We start from the raw sequence: 15,000 nt of genomic DNA on the forward strand, positions 1-15,000 counted from the left end.
AAGGGCCAGTCTATCAGAAGTTCATATTTAATATTATTCTTTGCCCTTATTTCTTTAAAATGTTAATATATTTGGTTGTAGAGCAATGTTGATCCACGAGATGATGTGTTTGGCTACCCTCACCAATTTGATGACAAGCCTTCTATCGGTAAAACAGAGGACAGAAAAGAGTACAATATTGGTGTGCTTAGACATTTACAGGTTATCTTTGGCCATTTAGCTGCTTCCAGATTACAGTACTACGTACCAAGAGGCTTTTGGAAACAATTCAGGTTTGTCTCAGCTGACCCTTATTTGCCTATTGTATTTGATATCACTTTCTGAAAATAATGGTTTGATAGGACATAGAATGTAGTGTATCAAGGGTGTATTAAGGCTTAAAGGAACAGTTCAGTGTGAAAATAAAAACTGTTTAAATAGATTGTGCAAAATAAAAAATTATTCTAATTTAGTTGTGTAACATAATTTTGTTCATCTTCAAACACTTTTTCCAGGTCAGTTGTTTTCAGATAGTTCATCAAAAATACTTAAGCAGTTGCAGATCCTGTAAACTATTCAAAATATATACATTAGTTGATACATCTCTTTTCTCCAAGTCCGCTTGGGGGGACACAGGGACAGTGGGGTATAGCTAGTACCACTAGAAGGCAGGACACAACCATAAAGAAAACGGACTCCTCCTTCACTGGCTATACCCCCAGCAGGCGGAGCTGAAGTCAGTTTGAGTTGTGTCTTTAGGAGGTTAGGACTGAAAATTTTCTCTAGTCATTTTTTTTCTGACACCAGGGGCTGTTTGAGCTTTTAAAATGCGTAAAAGAACTCATTTGGCATCCCCCAAAGTGGGACCTGTCTCCAGGGTCTTGGGTGCTGCGCACAGACCATCCAGCCATACTTACATCTATATTCCCATGCAGGAGGAGACCAGGCTGGCCAGCAGACAGACAAGGGTGAGCAGTTATCCAGTGCAGGTAAGTCTGCTGGGGGCTCTCTCTCATCTTATCCTTCCCTCCCCATACACCCGTGGCAGACACTGAGAGGAACAGACGTACCCTGCACCACCTCCCGCCTCACAGACCTGGCAAACTTCTGTAAGAGGGAGGGAAGGGCAGCACTCCCTGACTGTATCACTGATGTGCAGATCGGCAGTCTTAGTGCGGTGCACGGGGGAAGTTAGCACAGAGGCAGTGCCACTATCCCTGCCAGCGGACCGACACATTCATGTGTCTCTTGAGTGCCATTTTTACCGGCACCAATCGATACAGCAACTCCTCTTTCCCTGTCTAACTCTGCAGTTCAGTGACAGGCCATTCACCCTATAGGGGGCCATCTTGTTCTCTTACAAAGAGACACTTTTGTGTACACCTTCTCCACTAGTACATGTCTGAGGGACCCAGTGATACTCTTCTCTAGGGGAGCACCTTTAGCATCAGTCAAATATCTGGCCTTTGCCAAATGCCACAAACGTTTGCCTGATGGTTACAAAGAACCTTTATGTGCCAAGTGCAAACTGCACCAACAGAGTGCTGAATCTACAGAACCTACTCCACTTCAGGTGAATCAGGCCACTCAGGGGAAATCTCCAGCAGAGCAGCTTCTCCACACAGAGGTCATTCCACTCCAGAGTGGGCATCCCGAATGGCTACGGGATACCGAAATTGGCTCAGTCATTGAATAAGCTGCTTAGACAATCCTAAACTGAGACCCTCAAAACGCAGGGCTCCTTCCCCATCCGAGGATACCCCTCCCAGACATCCTTCACCCATGCCACCAGACTCTTGGGAATCGCGCGGTCGCTCAGAGAGTGAGCTGTCCTATGGTTCAGACCATGACGAGGAGTAGTCAGCTATGCTATATTCATTGATCATGTTAGTACTGGAGACCCTCATCTTCAAGATGAGGGAGGGAGCACAGCGTCACAAATTTTACCAATGGGCTTCCCAAAATCAAGCGAATTACAACATCTGCGAAGCTTCACTGGACGCAACACAGTGATCAGCAGGTCATCTGCCCTTGCAGTGGCGGCCCGCAGGTCTTTATGGATGAAGTTATGTTCAGCCGACCTTTCCTACAAGAAGTCCTTGACTTCCATCCCTTCAAGGGAAAGCTGCTCTTTGGCTCCGACCTTGACAAGATCATGAGTCAGAACACAGGTGGTAAGAGCACTCTTATTACCTCAACCAAAGGCACGTTCCTCCTTTTATAGGGGCAAGTTTTTTCATGGCTCTCAAATAAGAGTTCGAGGTCATCTTCCCCCAAGACAGTCATTTACAAACGGAGGTCAATTCGGAAACAAGCAAAGACCTCCCTGGCAAAACTGACAACACACCTCAAAGACCGCAGACAAGACTACACATTCACAAGGTCGTTACTTGTGGTTACCACTTAGAGTTCTCATCACTCCCCCTCACCGGTTCTTCATGTCAAGACTCCCCAAGAACCGAACACAGCATAAGAAGTTATTCTTCTTCTTGCAGAAGTTATTGTCTCTCTGGTGAGCGTTTCAAGGGTTACTACTCAAACCTCTTCGTAGTCCCCAAAAAAACTAGTTAGTCCACCCCATCCAGGATCTAAAAGAACAACTTCATTCGCCCACGAAAATTTAATATGGAATCCCCATTTGGTACGTCCGCACTGCCCCTGTGTCCCCCAAGCAACACACAGCTTCTCTCCCTGGTTTGAGGCCTTTGCTTCCGTCAGACATTATACAGTTCTTTTTCAAAGTTCTCCGTTTTTTATTACAATTAGTTATTACATATTCCTGTTGACTCTGTTACAAACTGACTTAAGCTCCACCTGCTGGGGGTAAAGCCATTAAAGGAGGAGTCAGTTTTCTTTATGGTTGTGTCCTGCCTCCTAGTTGCACTAGCTATAACTGTCCCTGTGTCCCCACTGTCCCTGTGCCCTCCAAGTGACTGAAGGGAAAGAGATTTAACGGTGAGTACACACAATCTCCTTATCTTTGTCACTATTTAGCAGAATCCCTGAGTTTCATTAAAGGCGGCTGTTATAATTGATACAATAGTTGCTAATATCCAAAGATACTACTGAAAAATGTATTGACTAATGTAGCAAGCTGTAACAGTTCAGAATCTGCACCTGAATTACTGATCTGCCAGACTGAAACACTAGAGACAAGAACACTAAACGTCTTCCATTTTAGAAATATGGTAAAAAATAAAAGATGGAAAACGATTGAAAAAAGTCGTTATTTTTGATGAACAATCTGAAAACAACTCAACTGAAAGTGTTTGGAAGCTGAACAACCCCTTTAAGGTAAACCCTTTTGGGTAACTTAAAATAATTATATGACTTGCCTAATGATGATAAACATCCTTGCTCTGTTGTTAATAACATAATATATAGCCATGTCCTGTACAGTTTTGTGTGAACACTGATCAGGAGCTGAAGGCAAGTCATTACAGTTAAAGTACTCTTGTGAACTGATGGTAGTAGATGTAGTGTGCACAATTCAGCACTTGCATTACATCTTTCTGTAGTTGTAGCAGTAGGCAACTGTGGGCTGTTAGCAAGATGTATCATCTGCTACTGTTTCTTATCAGAGAGAACACTTCTAAGGTCTGTTACCACTAAACCTATTGGTAACCAGTTACATGTGGCAAATCTAAATTGCCTTATACAATGCTCACTAAAAGATGTATGAAATAAAAACATATATAGTTTTTGGTTTATATTTTAATCTTTAAAATACATATGAACTATATATTTTTTTTCTTATTCCTAGGCTTTGGGGAGAACCTGTTAATCTTCGGGAACAACATGATGCTTTAGAGTTTTTTAATTCTTTAGTTGACAGTTTAGATGAGGCTTTAAAAGCCTTAGGTCATCCAACTATGTTGAGTAAAGTTTTAGGTGGGTCGTTTGCCGATCAAAAAATTTGCCAAGGATGCCCACATCGGTAAGACTTTGGATTATTTTTTTTTGTTGTTTCTAATGGAAAGTTTGCGACTGAACATTAGGGCACCAATTTCTTAATGCATGCATGTTTACTACTATGTTTTTAAATGGATGGATGGAATAGATACCAAATGTTGTTTTACAGCTTGTAAATGTTTTTAAGATATATTATTATTATTATTATTCATTTATAGGTACGAATGTGAGGAATCATTCACCACCCTGAATGTAGATATTAGAAACCACCAAAACCTTCTAGATTCAATGGAGCAGTATGTCAAAGGAGATCTTTTAGAAGGAGCAAATGCTTATCATTGTGAAAAGTGCAACAAAAAGGTACATTTTATTTACTAAAATGCATGCAGCTACTAGGTTCAAATTTTTTTATTTTTAGTATAGTATATTTATTAAGCTCCGAAATGTTCAGTAAACTGTACACTGCTGGACAAAACAATATGACAAGCTATTTATGAATAAAGAAATAAACAAACCGTCTAAATCTAACCATACAGGAAAAAATCTTCTAATTTGGCCACTGGGATAATTATCGGATCATAACAGTGGCTTATGCAAATCAGGAATTTCAAGCCCCCCAATAGTTGTTTGCAACTTTATTCTGATAGCTAATTGACCCATCAAAGTTGCCAGTTAATATCCACTTGTATATGGCCACTTTAAAACTGGAAGTTAGAGGGCCCTGCCCACAAGACACACTGTGGCAGTGATGGGGTAATGAAGAGCGTCATTAAGGCAGAGAGGGGGGGCACTAAAGCAATATAAACACTTACAGGAAAGGGTTAGTTCTAGTTGTTAAGGGGAATAGGGATGGCATCTTTTGAAAACTTGGTCTCAAGGGTTAATTTGCCAGTTCAATGACCTGAAAAACATTAACCTTTTTTGGTTTCACTTATCATTGTATATTTGTAACATGGGATGTTTTCGCTGTAGTTTTAACCAAGTAACTATTCATGTCAGTGTGGTATAATCATCGAGCTCTGAGGGCTTGAAAAAGTGGATGTGGATGATCTGAATACCAGCAATTTGTTGCAAATACTTAATGCTTTATTTTAGGCCTAATATTTGGCATGAACACTGATTTGTTGTTCTAGATATTTGTAGAACCATAGCAGCCTTACTAGCACATTTACACTTTGCTAGGTCTCTTAGCTTGTTATGGGGTAATAAGTGTCTATATGTTGGCTAAATGTATGGGTATGGAACTTGTTATTCTAAATGCTTGGTACCTAGTGTTTTCCAGATAAGGGATCTTTCCGTAATCTGGATCACCATAATTTGTCTAATAAAAAATTTAAACATTAACTTCCACTGATAAGGAATAAATGTATCTTGATTACCATAAAGTATAAAGTACGGATTTATTATTACTACAGAGAAAATGGAAATCATCCGTTTTTGGTGGGGATGTATTACATCAGGGCTCACCTGTGTTACCATATCATGTATGCTGGTGATAGAGCTACTTACTATGGTGTATATATGCTTCAAAGTATTTCATTTTTAAAACTCATTTAGGTTGACACAGTGAAGCGTTTGCTCATCAAGAAGTTGCCTCCTGTTCTAGCAATCCAGTTGAAGCGCTTTGATTATGACTGGGAAAGGGAATGTGCAATTAAGTTCAATGACTATTTTGAGTTTCCAAGAGAGCTTGACATGGAGCCATACACAGTGGCAGGAGTGGCCAAGTTGGAAGGAGATGATGTGAACCCAGAAAATCAGGTCATACCCAATGAACAAACTGAAAATGAACCCGTTGTTAGCAGTAAATACAGACTTGTAGGCGTGTTGGTGCACAGTGGGCAGGCCAGTGGTGGTCACTACTATTCTTACATCATCCAAAGAAATGGTGGAGATGGTGAAAAGAATCGTTGGTATAAGTTTGATGATGGAGATGTAACAGAATGCAAAATGGATGATGATGAAGAAATGAAAAACCAGTGCTTTGGTGGAGAATACATGGGGGAAGTGTTTGACCACATGATGAAGCGAATGTCTTACAGGCGGCAAAAGAGGTGGTGGAATGCCTACATTCTCTTTTATGAACGTATGGATACTCTAGACAAAGACAATGAAATGGTAAAATACATTTCTGAACTAGCAATCACCTCTAAACCTCATCAAATCAAGATGTCATCCGCCATTGAACGTAGTGTTCGCAAGCAAAATGTGCAGTTCATGCACAACAGGATGCAATACAGCTTAGAATATTTTCAGTTTATAAAGAAGTTGCTAACCTGTAACAGCGTCTACCTAAATCCCCCTCCAGGTCAGTACAAAACTTTTGAAGTTGCCTATTTTGTTTAGTTTTGTTGTTTTCTATTAATACACAATAGATACACCTTAAAAATCAACATTTATACAATAACCTTTTAGAGACACTAATGGCTTGCAAGCCATCAAACAAATAGAGGTGCCCATTTTAATATTGTTTTTCTAATTGTTGCTTTGAGCCAAGTTCTAGTTCCTGTACTTGTTCCTAAGCACATAGCAGTATATTAAAGATACTTCTTCTTCTGGATAATCAGACAAGCCGCACTTCAGACAAAATGAAGAAGGGTGGCTTCTCTGCTTTTAAGGTTAAAGTGGTTGTTCACCTTCCAACATTCTTCTTCAGTTCAGTTGTCTTCAGTTAGTTTGACAGAAATAAAGACTTTTTCAATTACTTTCTATTTTTTATTTGTGTCCTTGTTAAGCAACTCTTGGAGTGGTTTACCAACCCTGTCTTTATTCCTTCTGAGCAGACTTTCATAAAGTCTAGCTGTTATAATTGTTACAAGAGTTCCTAACCACCCACAGATTTTGCTTAACTAATGTAATAGAGTGCATTTCATAGGTAGTGCCTAGATCACTGAGCTACCAAAGATAGGGTTTTCACCTTAAAATGAACTTTTTGCATGATGTGTAGAGAGTTCTATTTTGATACAATTTGCAATTGGGCTTCATTTATTATTTAGATTTTTGGATTTAGGTTTTTTTGTCTCCACTTAGGAATTTTAGCAGCTGGCTGGTTGCTAGGGTTCAAGTACTCTAGCAACCAGGCACTGGCTTGACTGAGAAACTGGAATATGAATAGAGGAGGGTATGAATATACAAATATTAAAAAATAAAATATAACAATAGCAATACAACCATAGCCTTCAGAGCAGTAGGTCAGTGACCTCAAATTACAAGTCAGAAGAGAAGGGCAAACTGAACTGAAAAAAGTGTTTTAAATGTGACGCCCCTTTAAATAATTTGTGTCCGTTCCATTTATTATTTTTGTGTAGTTGCTATTGAAAGTATTATCTGGCTGCCTACATTTTCTGCAGTGCTATTTTCAGTTACATTTGCAAATAACTTTAAAACATTTTTAATAAATATATATATTGGACTGTTGCTTAGAATTACATTTAGGTGGTAATGTCCCTAAGGGTAAGGTTCGGGGAGATTGGTAGCCGCCAAGACGAGGCGATTAAATGGTTACCCAGAGCAATTGCGAGAGATCATTGAGGACAATAAGCTAGTTAATCACATTTCCTCCCCCTGTATAAATCCCTCCCTGTATAATGAACTCCTCCTTATCTATAAACTTGAGTCACCAGCAGTAGCTAGCATAAGGGTAAGGTCACAATGGGCGTTTTGGGGAGATTTAGTCACCTGGCGACTAATCGCCTTGTCTTTGCAGCGACCAATCTCCCCAAACGCCTTCCCTCACTCTGCGCTGGCTAAAAAGAAAAATCGTCTGCGCTGATCACATGCGGCGATTCGTTTTCCGAAGTCGCCTCACGAGGAAACTTCGGGCGTCTTTGGAAAACGAATCGCCGCGTGTGATTAGTGCCGGCGATTTTTCTTTTGGGGAGATTGGTCGCTGCAAAGAGGAGGCGATTAGTCGCCAGACGACCTCCCCTAAAACGCCCAGTGTGACCTTACCCTTATGAAGTGTCTCCTAAATACAGAGCTGATATGTGAGTCTGGGGATGGTGCAAAATGTTTAAAATTGTGCATTTTGTAATGAATGAGTAAAGAGAACATTTTTAAACTCCGTTTTATGTATTTGGCTCAGGTTTAACATGGTATACGTTGCCTTATCAAAGAGGATATTGGTACTCTTGTGGAAAAGTATTTTTTTCTATTTAAAAATGTATGCGCTTTAAAGTTTGTAGCTGAGGTTTTTGTCATATGGGAAGATCTGGTTTGATAAAGTTTGATAAGATTTGCACTTCTTTATTTACTGTTGCCATGTGACTATTTTCAGTTTGCAGTAAAACGGTATTGCCAACAATGTTCAAGGTATATCAAATACAAACCATTGTTTGATTTTGAATAAACTTTAAATAAAACATGTATCCTAAAGTATCTCTGGCCTGTAAATGTATATTTCACTTATTTTTAGAGAGAACAAAGCAAATAGTGTCCCATGATGCAATTAAACTATAAAAAAAAATTCCAACTTCTCCTTTTTTCCTTCTAGCAGACAGGCCAGGTACATTGGAGCTCATATATAAACACTGCAAATTTAAACCTGGGCAGGAACCCATAGCAACCAATCCGTAATTAGTTTTTGTTTTTTAGCCAGCTGCCAAGGTTACTACCCAGGTGCAAATTTGCCCAGTGTTTATAAATGACCCCCACTATGTGAAAAGCATTGAGCTAGGCAATGCATTTTTCCTGTAGTGCAATTAATCTTTTATATAATTAACATTTTTCTCAGGCTGTCACTTGATATTGCATCTATGTTGATGACAGGTAAAGGGTCAAGCACTGCATTATATATCATTTTCCAGTTTTATGTGCTGGTCATTATATTCTCACTTTTTCACCTGTGGCATTTAGTATAATATAGACATTGCAGTGTTTGTTAAAACACTTATTGAATTAATTATCCCCATGTGTTACATGAAATAATGTTGTGATTGTGGGAAAGTTGCATAGTATCCCAATTTTTTTTTAATTTTAATTAACGCCATATCTTCTAATTTGGATTTATTTTTGCCCCTGAACTCATTACCTCTCTCTACTTGTAAACAGGGTAATTTATGCTGCTAATGAGCTCTGTATAAGCAAACCCTAAGCAGCAACCCTTGTTAGGATTTAAGATAATGAGCAGATGATTATATAAAGTGCTTATATGTGGACTAAAATTTCCTTTAAAGGAATAGTTCAGTGTGAAAATAAAAACTGGGTAAATAGATAGTCTGTGCAAAATAAAAAATGTTTCTAATATAGTTAGTTAGCCAAAAATGTAATATATAAAGACTGGAGTGAACAGATGTCTAATAAAACAGCCAGAATCCAACTTCCTGCTTTTCAGCTCTATAACTCTGAGCTAGTCAGCCACGTGAAGGGGGGCCACATGGTACATTTCTGTTCAGTGAGTTTGTAATTGATCCTCAGCATTCAGCTCAGATTCAAAAGTAACAGATATGACCCATGTGCCCCCCCCCCTCAAGTCTCTGATTGGTTACTGCCTGGTAACCAGGGTAACCAGTCACTGTAAACCAAGAGAGCTGAAAAGCAAGAAGTAGTGTCCTGACTGACTTGTTATACATCAAATCACCCCAGTCTTTATATATTACATTTTTGGCTAACTAACTATATTAGAAACATGTTTTATTTTGCACAGCCTATCTATTTAACCAGTTTTTATTTTTACACTGAACAATTCCTTTAATAGCTTCTTTACTGCATCTTGACAGAACTGGGTAATGTGAAAGGAAGTGTTTAGCTGAAGCAGTATCATTTCCTTATATATTGAGATAAGTAGCAAAAACTATTAACTATATCTTGTCTGTAGTTCTAGTAATTTCAGCATAAGTTCTATCTATTGAGCTTGTGTTGAAAAATGAGGGGTATTGCCCTTTTAATGACCCCTTACAGATGTTGGTTCAAGCATAATTCTGATCTCTAGACCAAGATTGAATACATCCATAAACATTATTTGAATAATGTTAAGTGAAGGAATGACTTTGTTTTGCTCATTGTTTGCATATTTTTTTTTATATTTTGTCCTTTTTTTCCTGTAGGATTATTTCCTGGGAGAACTTTTATTATATAGAGAAAAAACATTTTCCCTTATATTTGGGCAATCTTATTATTTCTAAATCTGCCTTTTTTTGTATAATTGAACTTCTTTAGCTAGTTCTATTTTAAAAACGAAATATAACTTGCTAAGCTATCAAACGGCATTGCTAAAGTTAGTGTTTTTTACAGCATCCTGATTCCCACATGAACTGTAGGAAGCCATATTTTTTGGAAAGTATATTTTCTGATAAATTCAAATGTAAAAGCCACTGATTTGCTTCTATACCAGGAAGAGCTACTCATGGATACATCATGGAATCAGTTGCAAATAGGTTCCTTTATCCATCTTTTGTAGGTTTTGTTATCTGTGACACTGTGAATGGGTTTAAGAAAGTTGATATCCTACCTGAATCTTTCTGAGATAAATTCTGTTTCGCTGCAAGGTTGTCTTCCATATGTGACTTTTCAAGGGATGTTTTTTTGTGCTACCCATCACTGCTCAGTTGCATTGCCATCATTCTTTTTCTATAATAAGGTCAACTAACCCTAGGCTTGGCAGCACAGCAGTTTTAAGTGAGAGCTGCTGAGCCAAACACCTGGTCTGTTTAAATTACTGAAGCCTTTTTGTAATTAACAGGCAATGTCATATAGTCTGTGTTATCATTCATCCTATACACAATTACATTTTTAAATTGAGACTGTCTTGTAAACCCTGAAGAAATGTTAGATGGGGTTAGGGGTTTTTATGGTAAAACCAAGTTATATAGTAGTCTCTTCAAGATTTACTTTAGTATATGGTTTTTTTTCATTAAACCCAACAAAGTAATCTTTTTTTTCCTAACAGGACAAGATCATCTGTTGCCTGAGCCAGAAGAAATAACTATGATTAGTATACAGCTTTCTGCTAAATTCTTGTTCACCACAGGATTTCACACAAAGAAAGTTGTCCGTGGTCCAGCCAGTGACTGGTAAAAAAAAATATATGATCTACTATTTCATAACGTTCATATAATTATAACAAAGGATGCAGTTTTCACACAAATTCTTTTAAGCTTATTAAATATGTGAATATATTAGGGGGAAATGCAAAATAGAACTAATGCTGCACTGCCTTTTAGTTTATATTTTAACCTCTAACAAAGGCACCGTTTACATCCATGCTAATCTTTAGCTCAATAGGACGTAGGATTTTGCATTGTGTTTTAATTTTCCCAAATTCTTTGTCTAAAGTAACAGGAACAAAACATCTATTCTCTGCTCATGCTGTTTAACTCAGTTTAAGAATGTGCAGTTCTAATTATCTTTTTCCTTTATAGGTATGATGCTCTATGTATACTCCTTCGGCATAGTAAGAATGTACGCTTTTGGTTTGCACATGGTGTTCTTTTTGCTTATCCTAACCGATTTTCTGAATATCTCTTGGAATGCCCCAGTGCTGAAGTAAGGGGTGCTTTTGCAAAACTTGTAGTATTTATTGCCCATTTTTCTTTGCAAGATGGACCCTGTACCTTACCCTTTGCATCACCTGGACCTTCAAGTCAGGTAAAAGTATTTCCTTAAATACAGAGATAAATGCATTTATTAAAAAAAACTTTTTGCCTTTTCATTAAATCATTCATTATTAACCTGCATGGAACACAAAAATGGGCCATTCTAAAATACAGAATATGGGTTCATAAACTCTTACCTTGCTACTTGCACCATCTGCAAACTGCTAGGTCTGACACGGCCCCATTTAAGGGTTTTTAACTATCCTCTTGTTTGCTGGTTTGTAGGCCTATGATAACTTGAGTCTGAGTGATCAGCTTCTAAGAGCAGTGTTGAATCTTCTGCGCAGAGAAGTATCAGAGCATGGTCGACACTTGCAACAATACTTTAACCTGTTTGTCATGTATGCCAACCTTGGTAAGGAAGCATCATTTTACCCTTTCTGCTAATTATTTTTAGTACAAGAAAATAATATATAGTTTGTGACAGCTGCCAAAATATTTTATGGGGTATGTTTATTAAGGTTCAAGTTGTGTTTTTCCACAAAAAAAAAAAATCAGTTATCGAGGTAATTTTTCAGTCAAATATCGATTTCTTTTGATTAAAAAAAACTAAAAAATGTTTTGTTCTTTTAATAAAACTCAAATTTTATGAGATTTATTATACCCTTACCCTGGAAATAGCTTGAATCTGAAACCAGAACCATCTAAAACCTGTCGGTCATGTAGAATTCAATGGCAGAGGTCCCTTGAACCATTTGAAGATGTTAGCCTTCATGATTGAGTTTTTTTCCGAGGGTTTCACTCGTAAACTCTGAATTTGAGTGATTCAATGATTTTTTTTTTTTTTTGCCAAAAATCGTTCATAGTTTTCTTTTTTTTTTTTTTTTTTTAATTAGGAACCATTGGAGTTGTGAGTTTTTTAAAGGTCTAATAAAGCTCACATAACTCTAAAAGTCAACCCTTGATAAATAACCCCCTAATTGTTTTAAAGAAGTTACAGGTTTATTTGATTTTTTTCTCTACTTATACTAAATAGTATATTTCATTTGTAGTTAAAACTATTACTCAAAGAACTTAAAATACTCAATACCCATGTATATATTGTCCGTCTCTAGTATCTGTAGGTAAGATGTGTGTCGGCAACCCCTCCCTTTTTTTTTTTTTTTTTTTATACACATGCAAGGTGTGTATAGGTAGCAATATAGTATATTTGAATCTTCTGAAGCAGTTTGATTTTATAGGATCACTGGCCCTTTAAATCTCCAACCTTAAGACTATTGTCACACAAGGCTGTTTCTCTGCCTGCATATAAACTCAGGCAGAGAAACAACGAATATTCTCGCAGCTACTCCTTCCTATATCTGCACTGACCGCTACTGCTTCAGCATGTGTGCAGGGGGGAGGGGTATATTTAGGAGAGAGAGCATGCAAGTTAATGGGGACTTGTCACCCGAAGAAATAATTTCAAATTGTTTTCTATAAAATTTTGCAAGTAAAATAAATTTCACTTACTTGCCTGCCCTGCCTTTATGTCTGAGGCATAGATTTGGGCCAGGTAATATATGATCGACAGCAGAGAATGTTTAAATACCGGTATAACAGGAATGGATGTGATAAAAAAATTTGGGTTTCTTGTTTAATATGAAAAGGACTTTTGTTACACAGAAAGTGACTGGTCCCCTTTGATGATGCGCGTAGCGGAAACCAGGCCAATTATTCTTGCCTCAGGTGCAAATACTACTTGACCCAGCTCTGGTCACAATTTTTTTCTATTGAAAAGCTGCTACATTGTGAATAGGGATGGGCAAATTTGACCCGTTTTGTTTCGCCAAAAATTCGCCGCCAGCGAAATGTTGCTGATGCCCATTAAAGTCTATGGGCATCAAAAAAAAATTGCTGCACGGCGATTTTTTTTTTTTTTTTTTTTTTAAATTGGCGCACAACGCCATAATAGTCTATGGGCGTCATTTCCTCAGCGAAACATGGCGAAAAAATTCGCCCATCCCTAATTGTGAGTAAGAATTTTGCATATTGCACCTGCATTTGTAAATAAGCCTTTTGGAGGGTTTTTTTTTTTTTTACTTGAGTTAATAATGTGCTTGTCTGTTTTTATTTTTTTTATATTTATCCAGTGAGGCCAACAGATTTATTATTATTTAGGGCATATACTTAAGACTGTACATTATTGCAAACTATTTTATTTGGTTATAATTTTAGATTTTGGGGACATTATTCTTTTTCATAATTAAATGTGACGTCTTCTCAGGTATGCAAGAAAAGACCCAGCTCTTGAAACTTAATGTGCCTGCAACTTTCATGTTGGTAGCAATGGATGAAGGCCCCGGTCCCCCAATTAAATACCAGTATGCTGAATTGGGAAAATTGTACACTGTAGTGTCACAACTAATCCGATGTTGCGATGTATCATCGCGTATGCAGTCTTCTATTAATGGTAATGTTTCTGTTCTTTTATTTTTCTTACATCCAGTTCAGAAATTAATGTAAATTGTTTTATTCAGTGATCATTTCTTTTAAGGTCTACAATTTTATTCATATAAAAAAAGGCATGTGTTTCCGGGGACTTTTCAAAATGAGGTTAGGAGTAAGTGTGAAAAACATTTTGTATGTAAAATCTCGAAGAAATTAAATGTTTGTTTTGTATTTTTCTTAGACCACTAGTTTCCACTAAATTAGTATTGTCCATCAACTCCTATCAATTTGATAAAAAGTTGACAATTGTCCATATGAAGTAACACCTAGCATGTAAATGGTTTTGACACAGGTGGAATACTTGAAATAAAATGTGTAATGTTAAGTAGTTGAATAGTTTTGAAGCAGAAAATCTAACACTTAAATTTTGTTTTTCCTTTAGAAAGTTTAAATTTTATATGCTTCAACTACAAAACACCCAATTTTTCATGCCATGTGGCTTGGATTCTGTATATTGCTATAACAATAAATACATTGCTAAACAGTTACTTTTACTCCATAACGGTTAAGGAGCATAACTGATTTAATCAAGTATTTCTTTATGTGCATAATGATAAATATATAAATAATTAAAATACACCAATATGTAAAATTTACTTATATCGGTACCTGTATACGGGCCCCATATAATACTGAAATATATATATATATATATATATATATATATATACAAAAACAAAAAATGCAGCTCATCTCCATGTGTTGCAATTAAAATCAGTCTGGCGCATGGGTGTGTGGCCCATATCACATACCGAACCAAACAAATTAACCCAGCACTATCATTATACAACTTATACAAGTTGTATAATGATAGTGCTGGGTTAATTTGTTTGGTTCGGTGTGTATATATATGTATATGTATATGTATATGTATATGTATATGTATATGTATATGTATATATATATATATATATATATATATATATATATATATATATATATATATATATATATATATATATACACATACATATACAGTGGTGTGAAAAACTATTTGCCCCCTTCCTGATTTCTTATTCTTTTGCATGTTTGTCACACTTAAATGTTTCTGCTCATCAAAAACCGTTAACTATTAGTCAAAGATAAC

The 15,000-nt window shown here is 36.9% G+C and overlaps 1 protein-coding gene across 5 annotated transcripts in view; it reads left to right on the forward strand.

The window, feature by feature from the left end:
• Window positions 1-15,000, forward strand: part of usp9x.L (ubiquitin specific peptidase 9 X-linked L homeolog) — a 116,713-nt gene that overhangs the window by 80,473 nt on the left and 21,240 nt on the right. For all 5 annotated transcript variants that reach the window (XM_041582097.1, XM_018246638.2, XM_018246640.2 and 2 more), the window contains exons 32-39: window positions 82-272; window positions 3,743-3,916; window positions 4,110-4,251; window positions 5,449-6,199; window positions 10,778-10,901; window positions 11,250-11,475; window positions 11,709-11,838; window positions 13,690-13,875. In XM_041582097.1, coding sequence (XP_041438031.1) covers window positions 82-272; window positions 3,743-3,916; window positions 4,110-4,251; window positions 5,449-6,199; window positions 10,778-10,901; window positions 11,250-11,475; window positions 11,709-11,838; window positions 13,690-13,875 — 1,924 coding nt within the window. The remainder of the gene's footprint in view (window positions 1-81; window positions 273-3,742; window positions 3,917-4,109; window positions 4,252-5,448; window positions 6,200-10,777; window positions 10,902-11,249; window positions 11,476-11,708; window positions 11,839-13,689; window positions 13,876-15,000) is intronic.

This window comes from Xenopus laevis, chromosome 2L, assembly GCF_017654675.1.
Source record: "Xenopus laevis strain J_2021 chromosome 2L, Xenopus_laevis_v10.1, whole genome shotgun sequence".
NCBI lineage: Eukaryota > Metazoa > Chordata > Amphibia > Anura > Pipidae > Xenopus > Xenopus laevis.